At 42.8% G+C, this 23,241-nt stretch overlaps 1 protein-coding gene across 1 annotated transcript in view; it reads right to left on the reverse strand.

Annotated features, from left to right (window-relative positions):
- LOC139158758 (vomeronasal type-2 receptor 26-like) overlaps positions 1 to 23,241 on the reverse strand; it is a 32,861-nt gene that overhangs the window by 2,290 nt on the left and 7,330 nt on the right. Inside the window, exons 4-6 of the mRNA XM_070736092.1 lie at positions 7,541 to 7,753; positions 5,257 to 5,383; positions 2,669 to 3,399 (exon numbers count right to left, since the gene is read on the reverse strand). Of these exons, the coding sequence (XP_070592193.1) occupies positions 2,669 to 3,399; positions 5,257 to 5,383; positions 7,541 to 7,753 (1,071 nt within the window). The remainder of the gene's footprint in view (positions 1 to 2,668; positions 3,400 to 5,256; positions 5,384 to 7,540; positions 7,754 to 23,241) is intronic.

Below are 23,241 nucleotides of genomic sequence, written 5' to 3' on the forward strand. Positions count from 1 at the left end.
TTAATCTTTCCATTTAAAAAGCTTCCCTATACAGCTCCAAACAAGGAACTCCACATCCCTCCCTCTTTTTCGTTCACAATTAACCACTTTTTCCTTATTCTTGGTGTCTTATCTTCTTCAATCCAATAATTAAGTTTTTTGTCCCACTCTTTAAACTTACATGCAGATAGCCCCCCATGCACCTGAAATAGGTACATCATTTTGGGAGCTATCATCATTTTTAAAGCTCTTATTTTAGAGAATCTCCTTAGATTTTTCTCTTTCCAGCTCCTCAGCTGTTTCAACATTTTCCTCCACATTAATCTATTATTCATCTTCACAATTTTCACTGGGTTTTTCAATAACCAAATTCCCAAATATTTAATTTTTTTAAAGATCTAATTTTAACCATGATTCTTTCCTGATTTCTATCTGCTCTCTCAGACCTGTATTTAAACACATAATCTCTGATTTTTCCATACTAACCGGCAGTCTCGATTCCTTTTTAAACTCTTGTAAAATATTTGTTATACCTTTAATCATCTCCATTGGGGTCTCGGTAAATATGATTGCATCATCTGCAAATAAATTTATTTTCATTTCTAATTCCCCTCTTCTATATCCTGCCCAGGTGTTATCTTGTCTTATCTTATTAGCTAAGATCTCTATTGCTATTACAAATAATTTTGGAGATAAAGGACATCCCTGCTTGGTGCCGTTTAATATTTTAATATTCTGCGTTCTTTGTCCATTCACTCTTATATACGCTTCATTCCCTTTATAAATCTCTTTTATAATTTCACAAAATTTCCCCCCCATATTTAGTTCCTTAGATAATTTATATAAATAGCTATGGTTAACTTTATCAAATGCTTTATACACATCTAATTTCAAAATTCCCAATTTCCTTTTAGTAACAGTAGCATGGTGCATCACATTTATTACATTTCTAATCGGTTCACTTATGTTCCTTTCCTTCACGAATCCGTATTGATCCTCTTCAATTATTTTTGGTAAAATATTTTCTAATCTATTTGCCAATATTTTCATAAATATTTTATAATCTTGATTTGCCAAACTGATCGGACGGTAAGACCCAGGCTCTTTTAAATATCGACCAATCTTCGGAATAGTAACAATTTCTGAAAGCTTCCATGTCTGCAGGATATCACGACTTAACAATATATTATTGAACAGTTTCCCCAAAATGCGGCAACAATACATTCACATAAGTTTTATAAAATTCCCCTGTAAACCCATCCAGGACCGGTTCTTTGGCTTGTTTTAACCCTTTAATTACTCTAGCAATTTCATCTTGTGTAATTTCTGCATTCAAAATTTGTTTATCTTCTTCACTTACTATTTTCCCAACCTTGAGGACTCCTATCTTCATCTGCTCCTCTTTATACAAATCTTCATAATATTTCCCTATTATCTTCTCTAGCTGCTCATTACCATATCTAACAACTCCACTAGAGTCTCTCAGTGCTAAAATATATGATTTTTCTTTCCTCTTCTTCAGATATCTCGCCATTTGCTGCATTGATTTTGTCCCCCAGCTCTCTGTTTTTTGTCGCATCGTCATTCTCATCTTGTTCCATTTGAAACATAGAAACATAGAAACATAGAAGACTGACAGCAGAAAAATACCTCATAATCCATCTAGTCTGCCCTTATACTGTTTTCTGTATTTTATCTTAGGATGGATATATGTTTATCCCAGGCATGTTTAAATTCAGTTACTGTGGATTTATCTACCACGTCTGCTGGAAGTTTGTTCCAAGGATCTATTACTCTTTCAGTAAAATAATATTTCCTCATGTTGCTTTTGATCTTTCCCCCAACTAACTTCAGATTGTGTCCTCTTGTTCTTGTGTTCACTTTCCTATTAAAATCACTTCCCCCCTGGACCTTATTGAACCCTTTAACATATTTAAATGTTTCGATCATGTCCCCCCTTTTCCTTCTGTCCTTCAGACTATACAGATTGAGTTCATGAACTCTTTCCTGATACGTGTTATGCTTAAGACCTTCCACCATTCTTGTAGCCCGTCTTTGGACCCGTTCAATTTTGTCAATATCTTTTTGTAGGTGAGGTCTCCAGAACTGAAGACAGTATTCCAAATGTGGTCTCACCAGCACTCTATATAGCTGGATCATAATCTCCCTCTTCCTGCTTGTTATACATCTAGCTATGCAGCCAAGCATCCTACTTGCTTTCCCTACCACCAGACTGCACTGTTCACCCATTTTGAGACTCTCAGAAATCACTACCCCTAAATTCTTCTCTTCTGAAGTTTTTGCTAACACAGAACTGCCAATACAATACTCTGAGGATTTCTTTTCCCTAAGTTCATTATTTTACAATGTACAAAAAGCACCCAGTTTTTGACACACGTTTTTAAAGTAAAAAGCTACGTCTTAAATATCGCAAAATACGGTAGTTGGGGAAGTCTGACAGTGGGCCATTGTTGTGAGGACATGTCCAGATATGGTTTGGGTTGACTCAATAACACAGTCATATAACTCTGAATTTCATTATTCTTACATTGATAATTTTAATCCCTTCAGTTTAAAATAACCTTAATAGTCAGAATAAAAAGAAGCACATACAACCCTATTAATAATTATTGCAATAAAACATTACATATTTTGAGCCTAAGAAACCATTTCATTATCACTTCCCTACTTTTATCATTAGATGTTCCTTGGTGTTTAGATCTGGTCTCAGAATGATAATGTAGACCTTGGGGAAGAAGATGCAACCCAGCAATCCAGCACTGGACGTCAAGATGGAGAAGATCTGCACAATCACCATGGACTTTCCTTTGGTGCTCAAATAGGTGGGCAGGAAGGATACCCAGACACTACAGAAGACCAGCATGCTGAAGGTGATCAGCTTGGCTTCATTGAAAGTTCCAGGTAGGTTCCTGGCCAGGAATGCTGCTGTGAAGCAAATGGCAGCTAGGAAACCCATGTAGCCCAGGACAATATAAAACATGGTGACAGAACCTTCATTGCATTGAAGGATAACCACTCCTGGCAGGGAGTGCAAGTCAGAATCAGGAAATGGGGGAGAAACTCCCAACCAGATGGAGCAGATGATAATTTGGATAGTGGAGCAAGACAGGATGATAGAGTTGGCCAAGCTCTTCCCTAACCATCTCTTTGCTCGATTTCCTGGTTTTGTGGCCAGAAAAACCAGCACCACTGTGATTGTTTTGGCCAACACAGAAGACACAGCTACTGAGAAGACAATGCTGAACACTGTTTGTCGGAGAAGGCAGGTGAGTTTCCTTGGTTGATCAATGAAGAGTAAAGGGGACAAGAAACAAAACAGGAGGGATACAAGGATGATGTAGGAGAGATCCTGGTTGTTGGCTTTGACAATGGGAGTTTCTAGGTATTTAATGAATATGTCTAAAACAAAGATTGTGGTTAAGAACAATAATAGGGAAAAGGAGACTAGCATAATACTCATATATTCTCCATACGACAGGAATGTTATTATTTTGTGGATGCATTGGATTCGGTTTTCAGTTGGATATTGATCCTCTGGGCACTTGGTGCATTTTTCAGTATCTGAGAAAATAGAAAGTAATATATATATAATAGTCTCTCCTTTCACATTTCAAGAAAAAATTGCTTAGATGACAGCTGATACTGAGAGACAGGAAAGCCTAGAAAATGGCAGAAAGGAGACTGTACATAAAGATATGCAGACACAATTACAGTATATATTAGATAGATAGAGAGAGAAAGAGAGATACATCATAGATAGATGATATAGACATAGATATAGATATAGATGATATAGACATAGGTAGAGGTAAAGGTAGAGATACAGATACAGACACAGGTAGAGATACAGGTAGAGGTAGATAGAGATTAAGATGGAGATAGATGAGTAGTGCAGAGGGGGAGGGAGCCTGGGAAAATACCTTCAAAGTAATACCTGACAGCTTGGCGTCACACGCAAACACAGAGACAGAGAGAGAGAGAGAGAGAGAAAGCCCAAGCAATACACAATAGGGAAGGAGGTAACAGAAGCTACACCTCCATCGGTCAGCATGACTAAGGCAAAAACAACAAAGCTAATTACTGGGGGGAGTCCAGGGTGTGGACCCATCCTGCGTGCAGTGACTAAATTGATCAGTAACACATAAAAAGGAAGCATTTCTTCAATGGTGATTTTACACTCAAATGATGTTAACAGGAGCTGAGAAAAGCTTAGTATAATATTTTTTAAAAAACGTTTCTGAGATCGTGATGTCTGTCATTTCTTCTATATGTATATATGTACACACACAGGGTAGGGGTCTATCAGATCTTAATAGGTGAGGGACTGCAACAAAAAAAGGCAGGCTTCCAGGCAGTGAAGGGATACCAATATTTTTACTACAACACTGTGGGCGCTGGTTATGTCATATGTACCCTCCTAGCAGTCTGGTTTATTTTAAAAAAAATCATTGTTTTAATTTGGTTTTGTAATATGTTTTCTTCATAATTTTATTGTATGTCACCCTCGGTCATTTAGTATGAGAATGGTGGCCGTGCAAACTTGATAATTTTTTTAAAAAAATAAGGTTAGGGGTTAAGGGTTAATGGTAAAGGGTAAAAGGTTAAGGGTTAAGGGTTAAGGGTTAAGGGTTAAGGGTTAAGGGTTAAGGGTTAAGGGTTAAAGGTTAAAGGTTAAAGGTTAAAGGTTAAGGGTTAAGGGTTAAGGGTTAAAGGCTAAAGGCTAAAGGCTAAAGGTTAAAGGTTAGTGTTAAAAAAAAGATTAGGTCCTGAAGTAGTTCAGGATTTAAATATTTAAATAGATATAAAATGAGATGATTATACAAAATATTTTGGTTATAGATTTGCTAACAGTTTTAAAAACTGAATGAGCTCCACACTGATATAAAATGGATGTTATGTGGATTTTTTTTAAATGCCCCTTTTCTCTTTGCTTTATCTTCGGTCTGCTTCCATTTCAACCCTATAGTGTAGGTAAGGTTTTTCTTTTCATAGAGAAATACATTTTTCTTTTCTTTTCTTTCTTTTTTCTTTTTCTTTTTCTCCTTCTTTCTTTATTTCATTCATTCATTCGTGCTGTAGTTTTTTCTATTTCACTATTTAATAACTAGGAAAATTGGAAAGATGAGAAGAAGTAGGAAATTGGCCAACTTGAAAATAAACAACAAAATGCTCCATCTTAGATGTGCTTTCTTTAACAGGCACATTGATCAAAATGCTCTGGAGGAATCTAGGGTTCTTTTCTGGGGTGTCACCCACCTTCCTGAGTGGAGATGCTCCCCTCTGGACAAGGAACACAGTCATAGCAGCAAATGGGCTCTCCTTGCCGAGCCTGTTTGAAAAATCCAGAATGACATTTTTCCACACATTTGGACTGAGGCAAAGACTAAGGAGTAAAACAAGAAACACCGAAGAAAAAATGTTAGCATTCAGGAGAAATGGTGCTCAAAAGTTACATTAGATTACAGGATTCCCATTGATAAATAGGAAATCTCTAATGAGTTCCCAACGACTGTAGGAAATACAACTATCAACAGATTTTTCATTTATTTCCTCCCTCATTGCAATAAAGGAGTTTCTACTTAATAAATTCTAGAAGGAGGGAATTGAGGAAGACATTTAAGCATTAAGTGACAACCAGTGAGTTTTTCCTCATGGCTGTATTAACATGAATTACTCCATTTTTCATAGTTCCATGATTTTAAACTTTGATGATTATGTCAACTTTGAACCTGGCAGAAGCCATTTTCCTGTTCCTCAGTTCATTAGTCAGAACCTTGCCAGATTGCTCTATTCCAGTAAGGATATTGAATTGTTGACATCATGATTGAGTTCAAAAACAATAACCCCATATATCCTTTTAGTCATAGCTGGGACAGCTTAAACAGTATTCCATATTATAACATCTAAAAGATACCTTGGACTCCCAAATCTCCAAGCAGCCTAAGAAAACTATAAGTGTTCTACTTCCCACATTCAAATCTCAGTAAAAGTCCCCCTTCTTGGTGATTATGCTTCATCCATTTGAAATGGGTCCTAAGAATTTGGAAAACATAAAAAGACACTACCGTGTTTCCCCGATAGTAAGACCCCCCCCCCGATTGAAAGACATATGGGGGGCTTCAGGGGGGGTCGGCTAATATAAGCCATACCCCGAAAGTAAGACATATGTCTTACTTTTGGGGAAACACGGTACTAAAAGTGAGGGAGGCGTCGGAGCAGTTCGTGGCGCTGGCAAGGGAGCTTCGCGCCCAGGAGAGTCTCCCAAACCCGGCGCGGATAAGAAGGACTCCTCGGCCAGCGGAGGAAGCGTGGCGGCGGCGGCAGGCTCCAGAGGGAGCTCGGGCGGTGCCGAGAAGACGGGATTCCAGGTGCCGAGCGCCACCTGCCCGCCGTTCACGCCAAGGACAGGCAGCCCCAGTTCCAGCACCTTGGCCTGCTCGCCCGGCCTCTTGCCCGGCGGGAAGAGCAAAGGCGGCGGCGGAGGCGAGGCGGAGAAGAAAGAAGCGGCGGATAGCTGGTGAGGCGCCGGCTAGAGGGCTGGACCCCACCGCTTTGCCGCTGCTCCCGCTGCCAGCTTTGCTGAGGTCGAGCGCCACCTCCTTCCTCTCACCCCCAGTCCAGCAAGAATGAGAGCACCTTCACAGCCCCTCACTCAAGCACACAGCCAGGCTGGGCCAGGGCGCCCTCAGGCTTCTTGGCGCAGGATCCCAAGCCGGCGCGTAAAAGCCAGGAGGTCCGAGGGGAACATGAGGGTGGGTGACGGGGAAGAGAGAGAGAGAGAATCTTTGCTCTTCCCGGCTGGGGAGGCTACTGCCACATTCCCCCGGAGCCTTCCCAACGCCGTGTTGCTCGCTGCTGCTGCTGCCGCGGCCGTTGCTGCAAACAGACACCGCGCCACACCACACACAGCACGCACAAGTGGCGCGCACAACCGGCAAAAAAAGGGAAAGAGGCAGGCGCGGCAGCTCCGGGAATACAGGGAAAGCCGGAGTCCCTTCATTGGACTTGCCCCTGAGGTGCTGCTGCTGTCACTCGGCTTTGCTCGCTCGCCCGGGTCCGCCTTTCGTATCCGAGGCAGGGCTCCTCTCCTTGCCGCCACCGCTGCTGCTGGTGCCGCCGCTGCCACCGCTGCTCCTGCTTGGGAACGTGTTTCTACGCGCTACCGCCAAGGAGACGATGCCAACACGAGACGCGGGAGGTGCAGGGTTTGGCCACGTCCAATAGCCCATTGGAAGGTGGGAAGGGGGATGGAGGGGGGGTGATTGGAGGGAGAGAAGATGGCATGGAGGTGGGGGGGTGGAGACCAAAAGGAAAGGTTCGGCAGGGGAGGGGGGGCGACCGCGTCCCTTCCTTTTCCTCGAAGCGTTTGTGTGCTGAAATGCCCTCCCTCTGACTCGCCGAAGCCCGAAGACGAGCCGGCTCCGGTGCCCGGGACAATATAAGACATACTCCCAAAGTAAGACACAGTGGGGCTTTGGGGGGTAAAAAGAAAGTAAGACACTGCCTTACTATCGGGGAAACACGGTAATATTTTACACACCTTATTCAATAATTTTAGTTGTGAAAGAAAACCTTTGTTGATAAAAAGTCTCTGTCTTTCAAAAGTACCAGCTTTATTTATGATGTAATTCTTCTTTGGGAGAGCCACCAAGCTCCAGATGTTCAAATCTGCTACCAGCTCTCCATTTTCGTCCACGTACATTTTCATCTCAGAAAGATTGCAAAAGTTATTCTTCTGCAAAAAGGGATGGAACTAGAATAGAAAAATGTAAATTTAAATTTAAATTAAACTTTAATTTCTTATTCTATATCCGTCATGGTCAATCTATGGCATGTGTGCCAGAAGTGGCATGCAGAGGAATTTCTCTGGGCACATGGAGCCATCGCCCCTTGCTCTTCTGGGTGCCAGTGTGCCACCCAGCTGGTTTTCACATACACCGGCATGCCATGGACAACCATGACCTGGGTGATTGAGAATCTCTATAGAAATGTGCTTTAGATTTGGTTCCCAAGACCAAACGTACTTCTATGTAGAAATAAAATATTGGATCCCAGGCAGAAAAAAACCTGGACACACATACAACCTGGGAGAAACCCCTCTTAGCAGTAACGACTGCAAAAGAGACCTCCGAGTCTTCGTGGACAATCAACTACACATGAGCCAACAATGTGCAGCAGCAGCTAAAAGAGCCAACACAATCCTAAGCTGCATCAACAGGGGAATACACTCCAAGACCAGGGAAGTCTTAATACCACTCTACTACGCCCTGGTCCAACCACACCTGGAGTACTGTATTCAGTTCTGATCACCACACTTCAAAAAAGACATTGAAACTCTGGAGAAGGTGCAAAAAAGAGCAACCAAGATGATTAAGGGACTGGAAACCAAGACTTACGAAGAGAGACTGAGGGAACTGGGCATGGATAGCCTAGAGAAAAGGAGGGCCAGAGCGGACATGATAGCAGTCTACAAGTATACGAGGGGATGTCACAGAGAGGAGGGGATCACTTTATTCTTCAGGGCACCAGAGGGCCGGATGAGGAACAACGGCTGGAAGCTGACTAAGGAGAGATTCAACATGGAGATAAGGAGGAACTTCCTGACGGTCAGAGCAATCAACCAATGGAACAACCTACCAGCGGACGTTGTGAACTTCAACACTCTGGACATTTTTAAGAGAAGATTGAACTGCCACTTGACTGGTGTGCTATAGGGTTCCTGCTTGGGCAGGGGGTTGAACTTGATGGCCTTCATGGTCCCTTTCAACTCTAACAATAAATAAATAAATACTTCTTTTGCCATTGCCTGGGCCAACACACTAACTCCAAAGCGAGAGTAGCCTCAATCATTGAGGCCTTCTAGAAATCTTTTAAGACATGTTTTTTTCTATTAGCCTGTGAATCCCCTGGTAACAAGTACAGTAATACCTCATGATACGAACTTAATTGGTGCAAGGAGGAGGTTCGTAAGACGAAAGGTTCGTAAGACGAAACATTGTTTCCCATACGAAACAATGTAAAGTCTATTAATCCGTGCAACAACAACAAAAAAACCCGCAAAAAACCGCTGCCGCCCGGCTGTCACTTTTAAAACAGCGGGGGGGGGGGGCAGCAGCTGCCACAGCCGCCGGCTTCCCCGCCGCTCGCCCCGCCCAGGATGCTGACCTGCTGCCTCGCGGGGAAGCCGGGCAAGAGCGATCTTCTGCCGGCCATGGGCGAGCGGCGGGGAGTCGCCCATAGCCGGCAGAAGATCGCTCTTGCCCGGCTTCACCGCGAGGCATCAGGTCAGCAAGAGCGATCTTCTGCCGGCCATTGGCGACTCCCCGCCGCTCGCCCATGGATGGCAGAAGATCGCTCTTGCCCGGCTTCCCCGCGAGGCTTCCCCCCCTCACCGCCGCCGCCCACTGGCTGCGAGCGCTCTGCCAGGTGGCCAAGAAGCATTCAGGGTGAAGTGACGTGGAGGAATGGGGAGCTGAAACCGGGCGGTTTCAGCTTTCCATCCCTTCACGTCACTTCGCCGCTAAATCGTGTGGCAGCAAACATGCTTTGGGGTTTTGGCTGGGGTAGAGAAGTAGGACCTTCCTAACTCCCTCCCCCCCAGCCAAAACCGCAAAGCCTGTTTGCTGCCACATGATTTAGCCAGGACAGGAGCGAAGTGATGTGGAGGAATGGGGAGCTGAAACCGGGCGGTTTCAGCTTTCCATCCCTTCACGTCACTTCGCCGCTAAATCGTGTGGCAGCAAACATGCTTTGGGGTTTTGGCTGGGGGGAGTGAGTTAGGAAGGTCCTACTTCTCCCCCCAGCCAAAACCCCAAAGCCTGTTTACTGCCACACGATTTAGCCAGGACAGGAGCGAAGTTTGGGTTTGGCGTTTGGCTTCGGGAGATGGCTGGGAAGACGCGCGGCTCTTTTAAAAGGTCACAGCCGGGCTGGGGGGCTTCCCAGCAACCCCCGCAGCCCGGCTGTGACCATTTAAAATGGCCGCACGGCTTCCCAGCCATCTCCCGAAGCCAAACGCCAAACCCAAACTTCCACGTTTGGCGTTTGGAGGCTGCTGGAAAGCCCCCCAGCCCGGCTGTCACCTTTTAAAACAGCCACGCGGCTTTCCAGCAGCCTTCAAACGCATTGTTCTCCGGACCCCGCCCGCTCAGCCCGGCTGCTGGATTCAAAGTGCTGGGGTGGGGGGGCTTTCGGGACTAGGAGTGAGGGGGCTGCGAAGGGGCGCGCGCGGCAGAGCTCCGGCAGAGGAGCCGCGCACAAAGGCCGAGGCGAGGCTGAGCAGGAGGCGAAGCCAACCAGCGAGGCGGTGGGCTGGGAGCCGCAGGCGAAAGGAGCTTGGGCATTGTTCTCCGGACCCCGCCCGCAGCCTGGAGAGGGAAAGGGCCGCCGCGGGGCTGAGCGGGCGGGGTCCGGAGAACAATGCCTGGCGCCGCGATCCGATGCCCGAGCTCCTTTCGCCTACGGCTACCAGCCCACCGCCTCGCTGGTTGGCTTCTCCTCCTGCTCAGCCTCGCCTCGGCCTTTGTGCGCGGCTTGTCCCGACAGCCCCCCCACCCCAGCACTTTGAATCCAGCAGCTTCTGCTGGATATGAGCGGTGGGTGGGACGAGCGGCGCGGAAGCCAGGGGCTTGGCAGCTCGCCCCGCCCATCGCCCGTATCCAGCAGAAGCGGCGGGATTCAAAGTGCTGGGGTGGGGGGTGTCCCGACAGCCCCCCCACCCCAGGACTTTGAATCCAGCAGCTTCTGCTGGATACGGGCAGTGGGTGGAACGAGCGGCGCGGAAGCCAGGGGCTTGGCAGCTCGCCCCGCCCATCGCTCGTATCCAGCAGAAGCGGCGGGATTCAAAGTGCTGGGGTGGGGGGTGTCCCGACAGCCCCCCCCCAGCACTTTGAATCCAGCAGCTTCTGCTGGATACGGGCGGTGGGTGGGACGAGCGGCGCGGAAGCCAGGGGCTTGGCAGCTCGCCCCGCCCATCATCCGTATCCAACAGAAGCGGCGGGATTCAAAGTGCTGGGGTGGGGGGTGTCCCGACAGCCCCCCCACCCCAGCACTTTGAATCCAGCAGCTTCTGCTGGATACGGGCAGTGGGTGGGACTAGCGGCACGGAAGCCAGGGGCTGTGACAGCTCGCCCCGCCCACCGCCCGTATCCAGCATAAGCGGCGGGATTCAAAGTGCTGGGGTGTGGGGTGTCCCAGACCTGCTGCCTTTTCCCGCGCCCGCCGCCGGCCCAATCCTGTGCCTCCTGCTTCCCCCCCCAGCCAGAAATATAAAAGGGTCTCCAGCGGCAGACCGTCTTTGTGTTTTTCACTGGGAGGGGGAAGCAGGAGGACCTTCCTGACTCCCTCCCCCAGCGCCGGACCTCCTGCCCTCCCTCCCAGCCAAAAACCCAAAGCGGCCTCCCAAATGTTTTCCATCTTACGAACCTGCCGCCGCCGCCGAGAAGCCCCGCCGCCCGGCTGTCACCTTTAAAACAGCCGGGGGGGCTTCCCAGCAGCTTCCCGAAGCCGAACGCCAAACCCGAACTTCCGGCTTCGGCTTCCGGGAGGCTGCTGGGAAGCCCCCCGGCTGTTTTAAAAGGTGACAGCTGGACTGTGGGGCTTCCCAGCAGCCTCCCGAACGCCGAACCCGGAAGTTCAGGTTTGGTGTTTGTAAGACGAAAAAAGTTCGTAAGAAGAGGCAAAAATTTTCTGAACCCCGGGTTCATATCTCGGGTTGTTCGTAAGACGAGGGGTTTGTATCTTGAGGTACCACTGTATCTTGTGTGCTAGTTATGTCCTATGTACTCTCTTGATGTATTCTCTCCTAGCAGTCTTGCTTATTTTAATAAGTTTCATTGTTTTAATTTGGTTTTGTAATATGTTATCTTCATGATTTTATTGTATTTCACCCTCGGTCATTTAGTATGAGAATGGTGGCCGTGCAAATTTGATAAATATTTTTTTTAAAAAAATAAGGTTAGGAGTTAAGGGTTAAAGGTTAAGGGTTAAGGGTTAGGGTTAAACAAAAAGGTTAGTTCCTGAAATAATTCAGGATTTAAATATTTCAATCTTGCAAAACATATTCTTCTGTAAAAAGGAATGGAATTAGAATAGAAAAATCCAAGAAATTTAAATTAAACTTTAATTTCTTATTCTATATCCGTGATGGTGAATCTATGGAGTTAGCCATTCCAGGGGTGAATCTACGGAGTTAGCCATTCCAGGGGAACGAGGGACCGTTGCTTAATAACGATCCCTTGTTCTGGCTCCGTGAGCCCAACCTTGGGCACTGGTGATCAGTGTAACTCTGGCCCTGGGCTCTGGTTGCTGCTCCTCACTGCCAGGTCGGTGGTAAGTAAAGCTCTCCTCATCGGGATCTGATCCTGGATGAGGAGGCCGACCTGGCATGTATTACTGAAATCTGGCTGGGCCCAGAGGGAGGAGTTCCTCTCTCTGAAATTTGCCCAGCCGGGTTTCAGATATGGCATCAACCTCGACCCCAGGGAAGGGGGGGGGGAGTGGCTATTATAGCCAGGGAGAGCCTTTGCCTACGTGGACTCATTGCTCCAGAAATTGTGGGTTGTGAGTCTCTCTTGGTGAAGTTGGACTTAGGGGTTCAGGTGGGCTTATTTCTCATGTACCTGCCTCCCAGATGCGTGTCAAAAGCCCTGCCTGTGCTACTCGAGGAGGTAGCTGGGTTGGCGGTGGAGTTCCCCAGACTTATTGTCTTGGGGGACTTCAACCTGCTGTCACTCGGTGAAATGTCTGGGTTGGCACAGGAGTTCATGGCCACCGTGACAGCCATGGACCTGACTCAAGTAGTACAGGGTCCGACTCACGAGGGAGGACACGCACCTGACATGGTATTCCTCTCCGAGCAATTGAGTAATGGTCTGAGACTAAGGGGCTTAGAAACATTGCCTTTGTCATGGTCAGACCATTTTCTACTAAGGCTTGACTTCCTGGCTCCAATCCTTCCCCGCAGGGAGGCGGAACCAATTAAGATGTTCCGCCCCAGATGCCTGATGGACCCTGAGGGCTTTCAGACGGCGCTTGGGGATATTCCAGAGGCACTCGTCCACAGTTCGGTGGAGTCTCTTGCGGAGGCCTGGAACAAGGCTGCAGCGGAGGCTCTTGACCGGATTGCGCCTTTGCGACCTCTCCGTGGCGCTAGACCCTGTGGAGATCCATGGTTCAATGAGGAGCTCCGGGAGTTGAAACGCCAGAAGAGACGTCTAGAGAAGCGATGGAGGAAGAGTAGGTCTGAATCTGATCGAACACTTGTAAGAGCTTTTATTAAGACTTACAAAGTGGCGCTCAAGGCGGCAAGATGCGCGTACCATGCCGCCTTGATTGCATCAACGGAATCCCACCTGGCCGCTCTGTTTAGGGTGACCCGCTCCCTTCTTAATCAGGGGGGAGTTGGGGAACCCTTGCAGAGCAGTGCTGAGGATTTTAACACATTTTTCACTGATAAAATCGCTCAGATACAGGCCGACCTCGACTCCAATTGGAAAACAGAGTCAACTGACAATGAGTCAGTCGAGGTGACTGGAGCCCGTACTTGTCCACCTGTCTGGGAAGAGTTTGATCTGGTGACACCTGATGAAGTGGACAAGGCCATTGGAGCTGTGAGTTCCGCCACCTGTTTACTGGATCCGTGTCCCTCCTGGCTGGTCTTGGCCAGCAGGGAGGTGACACGGAGCTGGGTCCAGGAGATTGTCAACGCTTCCTTGGGGAGGGGATTTTTTCCAACATTCTATAAAGAGGCGCTCATGTGCCCCCTCCTCAAGAAGCCTTCCCTGGACCCAGCCATACTTAATAACTATCGTCCAGTCTCCAACCTTCCCTTTATGGGGAAGGTTGTTGAGAAGGTGGTGGCACTCCAGCTCCAACGGTCCTTGGAAGAAGCCGATTATCTAGGTCCCCAGCAGTCGGGTTTCATGCCTGGTTACAGCACGGAAACTGCTTTGGTCGCGTTGATGGATGATCTCTGGCGGGCATGGGACAGGGGTTTATCCTCTGTCCTGGTGCTTCTTGACCTCTCAGCAGCTTTCGATACCATTGACCATGGTATCCTTCTGCACCGGCTGGAGGGGTTGGGGGTGGGAGGCACTGTTCTCCAGGGGTTCTACTCCTACCTCTCCGGTCGGTCACAGTCAGTGTTAGTGGGGGGTCAGAGGTTGACTCCAAGGTCTCTCCCTTGTGGGGTGCCTCAGGGGTCGGTCCTCTCCCCCCCTGCTATTTAATATCTATATGAAACCGCTGGGTGAGATCATCCAAGGGCATGGGGTGAGGTATCATCAGTACGCTGATGATAACCAGCTTTATATCTCCACCCCATGTCCAATCAACGAAGCAGTGGAAGTGATGTGCCGGTGTCTGGAGGCTGTTGGGGCCTGGATGGGTGTCAACAGACTCAAACTCAACCCGGATAAGACGGAGTGGCTGTGGGTTTTGCCTCCCAAGGACAATCCCATCTGTCTGTCCATCACCCTGGGGGGGAATTATTGACCCCCTCGGAGAGGGTCCGCAACTTGGCCGTCCTCCTCGATCCACAGCTCACATTAGAGAACCATCTTTCAGCTGTGGCAAGGGGGGGCGTTTGCCCAGGTTCGCGTGGTGCACCAGTTGTGGCCCTATCTGGACCGGGACTCATTGCTTACAGTCACTCATGCCCTCATCACCTCAAGGTTCGACTACTGTAATGCTCTCTACATGGGACTACCTTTGAAAAGTGTTCGGAAACTTCAGATCGTGCAGAATGCAGCTGCGAGAGCAGTCATGGGCTTACCTAGGTATGCCCATGTTTCACCAACACTCTGCAGTCTGCATTGGCTGCCGATGAATTTCCGGTCACAATTCAAAGTGTTGGTTATGACCTTTAAAGCCCTTCGTGGCACTGGACCAGAATATCTCCGAGACCGCCTTCTGCCGCACGAATCCCAGCGACTGATTAGGTTCCACAGAGTTGGCCTTCTCCGGGTCCCGTCAACTAAACAATGTTGGTTGGCGGGCCCCAGGGGAAGAGCCTTCTCTGTGGCAGCCCCAATTCTCTGGAACCAACTCCCCCCAGAGATTAGAATTGCCCCTATTCTTCCTGCCTTTCATAAACTCCTTAAAACCCACCTTTGTCGTCAGGCATGGGGGAACTGAATCACCTCCCCCGGGCATGTACAATTTATGCATGGTATGTTTGTGTGTATGTTTGTTTAGTAAATGGTTTTTTAAAAAATATTTTAAATTACATTTAGATTTGTCATGAATTGTTATATCCTGCTGTGAGCCGCCCCGAGTCTGCGGAGAGGGGCGGCATACAAATCTAAATAATAAATAAATAAATGGTATGTGTGCCAGAAGTGGCATGTAGAGCCATTTCTCTGGGCACATGGACCCATTGCCCCTTACTCTTCTGGGTGCCAGTGTGCCAGCCAGCTGGTTTTCATGTACACCTGCATGCCACAAACTGGAATCATAGCACCTCATTGAGCATGAATGCCCCAGGAAGGTAGAATTCTTTATTGGCCAATTCTGATTGGACACGCAAGGAATGATCTTCCTGTTTTCAGAGTGTGCATATGCACTGGCCAGCTGATCTGGTTTCTGGTGCTCATGCGCACACAAAGACCAGCAACAGCTGCTCTTGTCAAAAGTTGTGGTGAAGGGATCCCAGAATTCACTTCCTAAGGGAGCAGAGCAAGATAAGCTGGGCTTCCCTTCCTCTCTACCCATGTGGGCTTCTTGTGCAGCCTCAGGGAGCCTGCACTGGTGTATGAGCTGCTGGTGAGCATGGGGTGATATTCACATGTATAGATGACCCCATGGCCTGGGCTCCTTTCCACTGGGATTTAACATTCTATGGCCAGCAGCAGCTCTCTGTATCCCCCCACCCCCCTGGCACCTCGGCTGTGCCATGTGCCAGCTGGAGAAGCTCTGAATGTGTGAAAAATACTGAGGCTGTAGTCAGTTTCAAGCAATGTTTATTCTCAGCATAGCAGAAACAAAGTTACTATTCGAGCTGTAACCCAGGCACGATCTGAAACAGTATCCACTTTTCGGCTATTATACATTGTTTCTTCCCGCTCAAAGTAACAGTTTGCAGAGGATTGGTATGATGTGGGTGTCCCTAGGTGCACTCACAACAACTTGTGCAGCTGCATTCTGGATCAACTTAGTCTCTGAGCACTTTTAATGTGCAATGCTGCCCCGAGTCTTCGGAGAGGGGCAGCATACAAATCTAATTTTATCATTATCATTATCATTATCATTATCATTATCATTATCATTATCATTATCATTATCATTATCATTATCATTATCATTATCATTATCATTATCATTATCATTATCATTATCATTATCATTATCATTATCATTATCATTATCATTATCATTATCATTATCATTATCATTATCATTATCATTATCATTATCATTATCATTATCATTATCATTATCATTATCATTATCATTATCATTATCGACTTCCGGGGCAAGGCTTGGTCGATGCAGAGCTGGTAAGTGAACCGCTGCTCTCCCAGCACGACTTTTATTGCCTTTAAATATAAGATCAGACACCCAACTTGGAGGGAAGGGTGTCATAAGAGGTGGTTATGCTGTGCCCGATGTGAGAGTCGCTAGCTCACACCGGCACAAGCTTTTTTGAACCGCCAGGACCGGGCAAAAAAGAAGCCAGCATTTGCTGGCCCTAAGACATGGCCGCCCCGTAAACATCGAGGAGGAAGTGAAAAGAGATCGGTGAGCCTCAGCAATTGCCCTAAAATAACAAACTTAATTTGGAAACTTCTGGTGTAATTGAACAATCGTGGGAAAGACGGTAAAAGGATAGAAGAGCTCAAAGTCGAAACAAGCGGCGACTAAAAGGGTTGAGCGACAGGAGAAGCGAGAGACAGTGTGCGGTGACAGGAGATTCGGGTGTGTGACAGGAGAGCTGGGTCGGAGGGATGGAGACGGAACGGAACGGAGCAGAGCGGAGACGGATATAACCGGGTGATACGATCTTAAAGTTTGAAGATTAAATTTTTTTATGGAATAGGAGTAGCGAAAGCGGCGATTTAAAAAAAACCCCGGCGTGAGCTTTCACTACGGATGTCACACCAACGTGATTAAACCTCCCCCACTTCCGAAAACATAGAGCTACGAAAGTAGAAAGCAGAAACAGCAAGATAACGTCCTGGAGATCTACACCCCTCCATTTTGCTTAGCCGATTCTTTTGATTTATTTGATCTATCTGGTTTGCGTTTGCCTTTGGACCTTTTAAGGACTTAAAATCCCATAAACACAGAAGGTATAATTTTAAAGAGACAAGAACTTGACTTAACAGATATCAACTTGACTGGACTGGTTTTCAATACTACTATAGCAGACCTTCCCATAGGAAAGGAAACATAGGAAATTAGACCTACTCATTTTTGGAACAATCTGGACTAAATCTGGACTAAAATAAATATTAGAATCAAGGAACATCTATTGGTTAATATATAAGATTAAAGGAAACAAAAAGACAGACACTGGACTGGAAAACAATTAGATGAAATCAAAGTAATTGCTGTTATTAACTAATAATATCTCCGATCATCTGTAATTAAATGTAAACTGTAATTAAATGCAATCAACTAACGAATTAATTAAGTGATTAATGGATGTAAGAATTTGCTAATTCATTATTATTTAAATCTCTACCTCTACTCTACCTCTACTCAACCTCTACTCTACTCTTAGAAATTGTTTATCTAGAATACCTATAAGAATTGACTTAACTATTATTCAACTATATAACTATTGATTTCCTAACCATTAATTAATTAATTAATTGTATACTATATATTGTGCATTGTATATTGAATATTGATTAAGTATTAAGTATTAAGTATTGATTAAGTATTAAGTATTAAATGTTACAGCATTAAGTATTAGATATTAAGATATTAGATATTAAGTATTAAATAAATAAGTTAGAATATCAAATATAAATTAGAAAAGGATAAGCTAAGATAGATTAAATATAGTTTAAGTATTGAAACGCCGATAATAATTGAAAGCATTAACCTTACCTCTTTGCTCTTTTGAAAAATAAGTTGTATAAATTGATTGGATCAACTGTTACATATTGAACTAACCCTTAAAGAGTAACTTGATTGATTGATTAGATATTGAATAGATTCATTAGATATTGAATTAAGCATTAGAAAGCTAAAACTTATCACAAATGGCAACTCAACAAACATTAACTAAGTCGTTGAGAAGGGGTAATTTAACCTTACTATCACCAGCTGTGCAGAAATCCTCATCGACTTCCGATATTGTTACAGGAGAGATTAAAGATCAGACACCCTCGCTTCAAAGTTTACAAAATTCCCTAGACAAAATTCAAGAATTTATGATAAAACAACAGGAGTCCTCTAACCAAACCCAAGAAACTATAATTAAAAACCATCAGGAGACACAAAAAAAATTCGAGGAAGTAAATGAAAATTTTGCTAAATTTAATAATATAATAGAAAGTGTTAAAGAAGCAGTAGACCAACAGGAAATTAAAATACAGCAAGTGGAAGAGACAACCGAGGCGAATAAGTTAAGATTAACTAAAAACGAAGAAGACCTCAGGAGAGTAAACAAAGATTTAGAAGTGGCCATTGCCCAATTAGAATTTGAAAAAGCCTCATTTTATCTTAGGCTACAAAATATACCAGAAGAAAAAGGGGAGAACTTGTTTGCGACCGTAGTTGAACTCTTCGCTGAAGAGTTAAAAATAAACGAAAACGAATTAATTAACCACGTAGACGAGGTATATCGAGTGCAAACTAATTACGCACGTCGCCATCAACTCCCCAGAGAGATTCACCTTAGATTCACCAAAAAAACCCTGAGAGATGAGATATATAGGAATACCAGAGGGGTCTTATCGTATAAAGGAAAAGACATCATTCTATTGAAACAAATACCCAAAAGAATTAGGGAACGAAGGAGGGATTACCATTACTTTACAAACAAATTAATAAAAAACGAGATACAATTTAGATGGTTAGTGCCAGAGGGGGTAATGGTAATGTGGAAGGGGAAGAAAATAAATATAGAAACACTAGAACAAGCAGACAAATTTATTCGAGAACATCTGAAGAAAGAAGGGGAAAGTAGCACGGAACTGGAGACAACAAGCCAAGAGGAGGGAGAGATAGAGGAAGAGAGAACAGACAAGATAAGCAAGGGGAAAGGGGAGAAAACAGAAAACTACAGAGAGCTTAGAAGCAGCAAAAGGGCAAGATAGTTGACGAAGAATGAATAAAGAAATTAAATTATTTTCGGTGAATATAAATGGAATGAACTCTCCTCAAAAAAGAGGACAAACATTTACAAAACTAATAAAACAAAATCTAGATGTAATATGCCTTCAGGAAGTCCATGTAAAGAAAAAGGATAAGAAAGTATTGGAATACCCGAAACTGGGGAAACTATTCACATCACTTGCAAATGAAAAAAAAAGAGAAATTGCACTATATATTAAAAGCTGGTTAAATCCAAAAGTAATTGACAGTGATGAAGAGGGTAGAATACTTATAATAGAAATCGAAATTAATAAAAAACAAACAAATTTAATTGTGATTTATGCTCCCAATAAAGACCAAATTTTTTTTAATAAAAAGTTGTACCAAAAAATAATAAAAATTGAAAAAGGAAACATCTGTGTGATTGGGGACTTTAATATAATAATAGATTACGACAAAGACTATAAAGGTAAAGAAAAGAGTAAAAAGAAAAAAACCATACCAGAAAAACTCAAAGATATTATAGAGGAATTTAAATTAAAGGATACATGGAGGGAAAGACACAGGGATGAATGTAAATATACTTATTATTCACACCCACACGATTCATGGTCCAGATTGAACATGAACAAACATAGAATTACAACAAGAGATAATATCAGCAGAAATAGAACCTAAGATTGGACATGGACAAACATAGAATTACAACAAGAGATAATATCAGCAGAAATAGAACCTAACTTTTGGGCAGACCACAATCCAGTAAGTATTATAATTAGAGGAAACCAAACCCAAAAAAATAGATGGACAATGAATACAAAAATTATACAAGAAAACAAATACAAAGAATTTTCAAAAAAAGAATTAGATATCTTTCTAGAAAAAAATTGGAATGAAGACACAACCATACAAAATATATGGGACACAACCAAAGCATATATAAGGGGGATAACCATTGCATACACTAGTAAAAAAAATAAGGACAAAAATAGGGAGATGAAAGAAAATCAAAAAGAATTAGAACAAATAGAAGCCGAATGGATAAAAGATCCAAAAAAAATCGAACTAAAAGAAAAAAGAGATGTAATTAAACACAAGATTAACTTGATAGCACAGGAAGAAATAGCCCAAAAAAATCAAAAGTGTAAAACAAAACTACTTTGAACATGCAAACAAACCGGGAAGGTGGCTTGCCTATAAAATTAAAAAACAGAAAGAGAAGAAATATATCCAACAACTGGAAGATGAAAAGGGAAAAAAACAAATTGATATAGAAGGGAAAAAAAAGATAATACAAAACTATTTTCAACAGCTATATAGGAAAGATGATACAAAAGAGGAAGAAATAGATCAATATTTGAACGAGATTGAACTACCCCAAATATCGGAGACTAACATAGATAGAATGGATAAAACCATAACTATGACAGAATTAGAGCTAGCAATTAAAAAACAAAACAATAACAAAACCCCAGGAGTAGATGGAATACCAGCCGAATATTACAAAGAAATATACGAACCAGTCAAAAAATTATTACTACAGATGCTGAATGAGGTGTTAGATAAAGGAGCAATGCCTGAATCCTGGAAGGAAGGGTTAATAACACTAATACCAAAAGATTTGGAACAAAGATATTTAATTAAAAAATACAGACCAATTGCATTACTAAACTCAGATTACAAAATCTTTACAACAATATTAGCAGAAAGGTTTAAAGGGATAATTAACGAAATCATACATCCGGACCAGAACGGCTTTTTACCAAACAGAAATATAAAAAATAATCTGAGAAACATTATGAATATTTTAGAATACTATGAGGCAAACCCAGGAAAGAATTTGGCATTAATATTTTTAGATGCGGAAAAAGCATTCGATAATTTGAATTGGAACTTCTTTATTAAACAACTGACCAAAATGAAATTTAAAGAAAAATTTATAAAAGCAATCAAGACGATATATTCTACACAATCGGCAAAAGTTATAATAAACGACCAATTAACGCAAAATATAAAAATAGAAAAGGGAGTACGGCAAGGATGCCCCCTTTCCCCATTAATATTTATTTTGGCCATAGAAATCTTATTAAATCAGATAAGGTTAAATAAAAATGTTAAAGGATTAAATTTGAAAGGACAAGAATACAAAATTCAGGCATTTGCCGATGATCTAGTATTCAATATAGAAGATCCAATTGAATCAGGGGAAGTTTTATTAAAGGAGATTACTGAATTCGGAAAAGTAGCAGGACTTAAAATTAATAAACAAAAAACCAAAATACTGACAAAAAATTTAACAAATACAGAGAAGAAAATATTAGAAGACAGATTAGGCCTACAAATAGTAAAAACAGTTAAGTATTTGGGAATAAAATTAACAGCAAAAGCAATCACAATAAAGGAAGATAACTATACGGTTTTAATAAAAGAAATAAAAAAGAAATTAGAAAAATGGAACAAATTGCCTATCTCGCTCATAGGTAGAATCTCAACAATAAAAATGTCCATCTTACCCAAGATTCTATATCTATTTAGGACGATTCCAATTATATTAAGAAAAGACTTTTTTCAAAAATTAAATAGAATGATTACAAAATTCGTCTGGGCCGGAAAAAAACCTAGAATTAGAATACAATATCTACAAGATAATATCAAACAAGGAGGATTTGCACTACCAGATTTCGAATTATATTATAATGCAGCAATTATGGATTGGTTGAAAGATTGGTTTAAATTGGAAAATAAAAGACTATTAATACTGGAAGGACACGATATGAGAATAGGGTGGCATGCTATCCTGTGGGAAAATAAAGAACAAACACATAGTTATTTCAAACAACATATAATAAGAAACTCGTTATACACAACTTGGAAAAAAAATCAAAAAAATGTACTACCACCAAATTCCCAAATGGTACTCGAGCTTAGAGGCGACGGTATATCCAAACTCAAGAGAACTAAACAAAATGTTAAATTATTATCAAACATTAGAAAAAAATGGGGAATTAAAAACTAGGGAACAATTAGAAGAAATTGGAATCAAAATCGATTGGTGGGAGTGTAACGTAATTAAATCAAAATATCAAGAAGGGAAAAGGAAGGAAATACAAATAAAAGAGATAGAATTAGATAAGATAATTTTAGGCCAAGAAAAGAAAATGATTTCCAAAATATATAGATATATGCTACACTACAAAATGGAGGAACACATCGTTAAAAATAGTATACATAGTTGGGGCAAAAATTTTGGTTATAGCATAAATTTAGATAAGTGGGAATCAATTTGGACCAAAAACTATAAATTAACAAAATCTACAGCTTATAAGGAAAACATATACAAAATGTATTATAGGTGGCACCTTCCACCGGCAACATTAGCCAAAATGTATAAAGGAACAAGCCCAAAATGTTGGAGGTGTAAAAAAATGGGGACCTACTACCACATTTGGTGGACCTGCTCAAAAATGAAAAAATTCTGGAACAAAATACAGAATTGGATAGAAGAGATTTTACAAATGAAGATAAATAAAAAACCTGAAGCCTTTCTCCTGGGAATTATAGATCAAAAAATTGAAAAAAACAAACATTACTTATTAATTCATATATTGACAGCAATTAGAATAACGATAGCTCAAAATTGGAAGCAACCCGAACCACCTGAAGACGATCTGATAATTAAAAAAATATTAGACTGTGCTGAATTTGACGCACTAACAATTAAATTAAAAAATAAAGAGGATTCCGAACACGATAAAACCTGGATACATCTTTATAACTGGTTTAAGAAAAGAAATAAAATTCAAAAGAAAAAATCAAATTAACAATACTTTATATCCTTTTTATTACATAGAAAAAAAATACAAAAGACATATATACAAAAAACCTTTTTATAAAGAAAGATCTGTATGATATTAAAGAAATTGAATATGAATAAAAGAAGGCGGATAAGAAAGAATTAAATGATTTAAAGAACAG

The sequence above is a fragment of the Erythrolamprus reginae genome, chromosome 2, assembly GCF_031021105.1.
Source record: "Erythrolamprus reginae isolate rEryReg1 chromosome 2, rEryReg1.hap1, whole genome shotgun sequence".
NCBI lineage: Eukaryota > Metazoa > Chordata > Lepidosauria > Squamata > Dipsadidae > Erythrolamprus > Erythrolamprus reginae.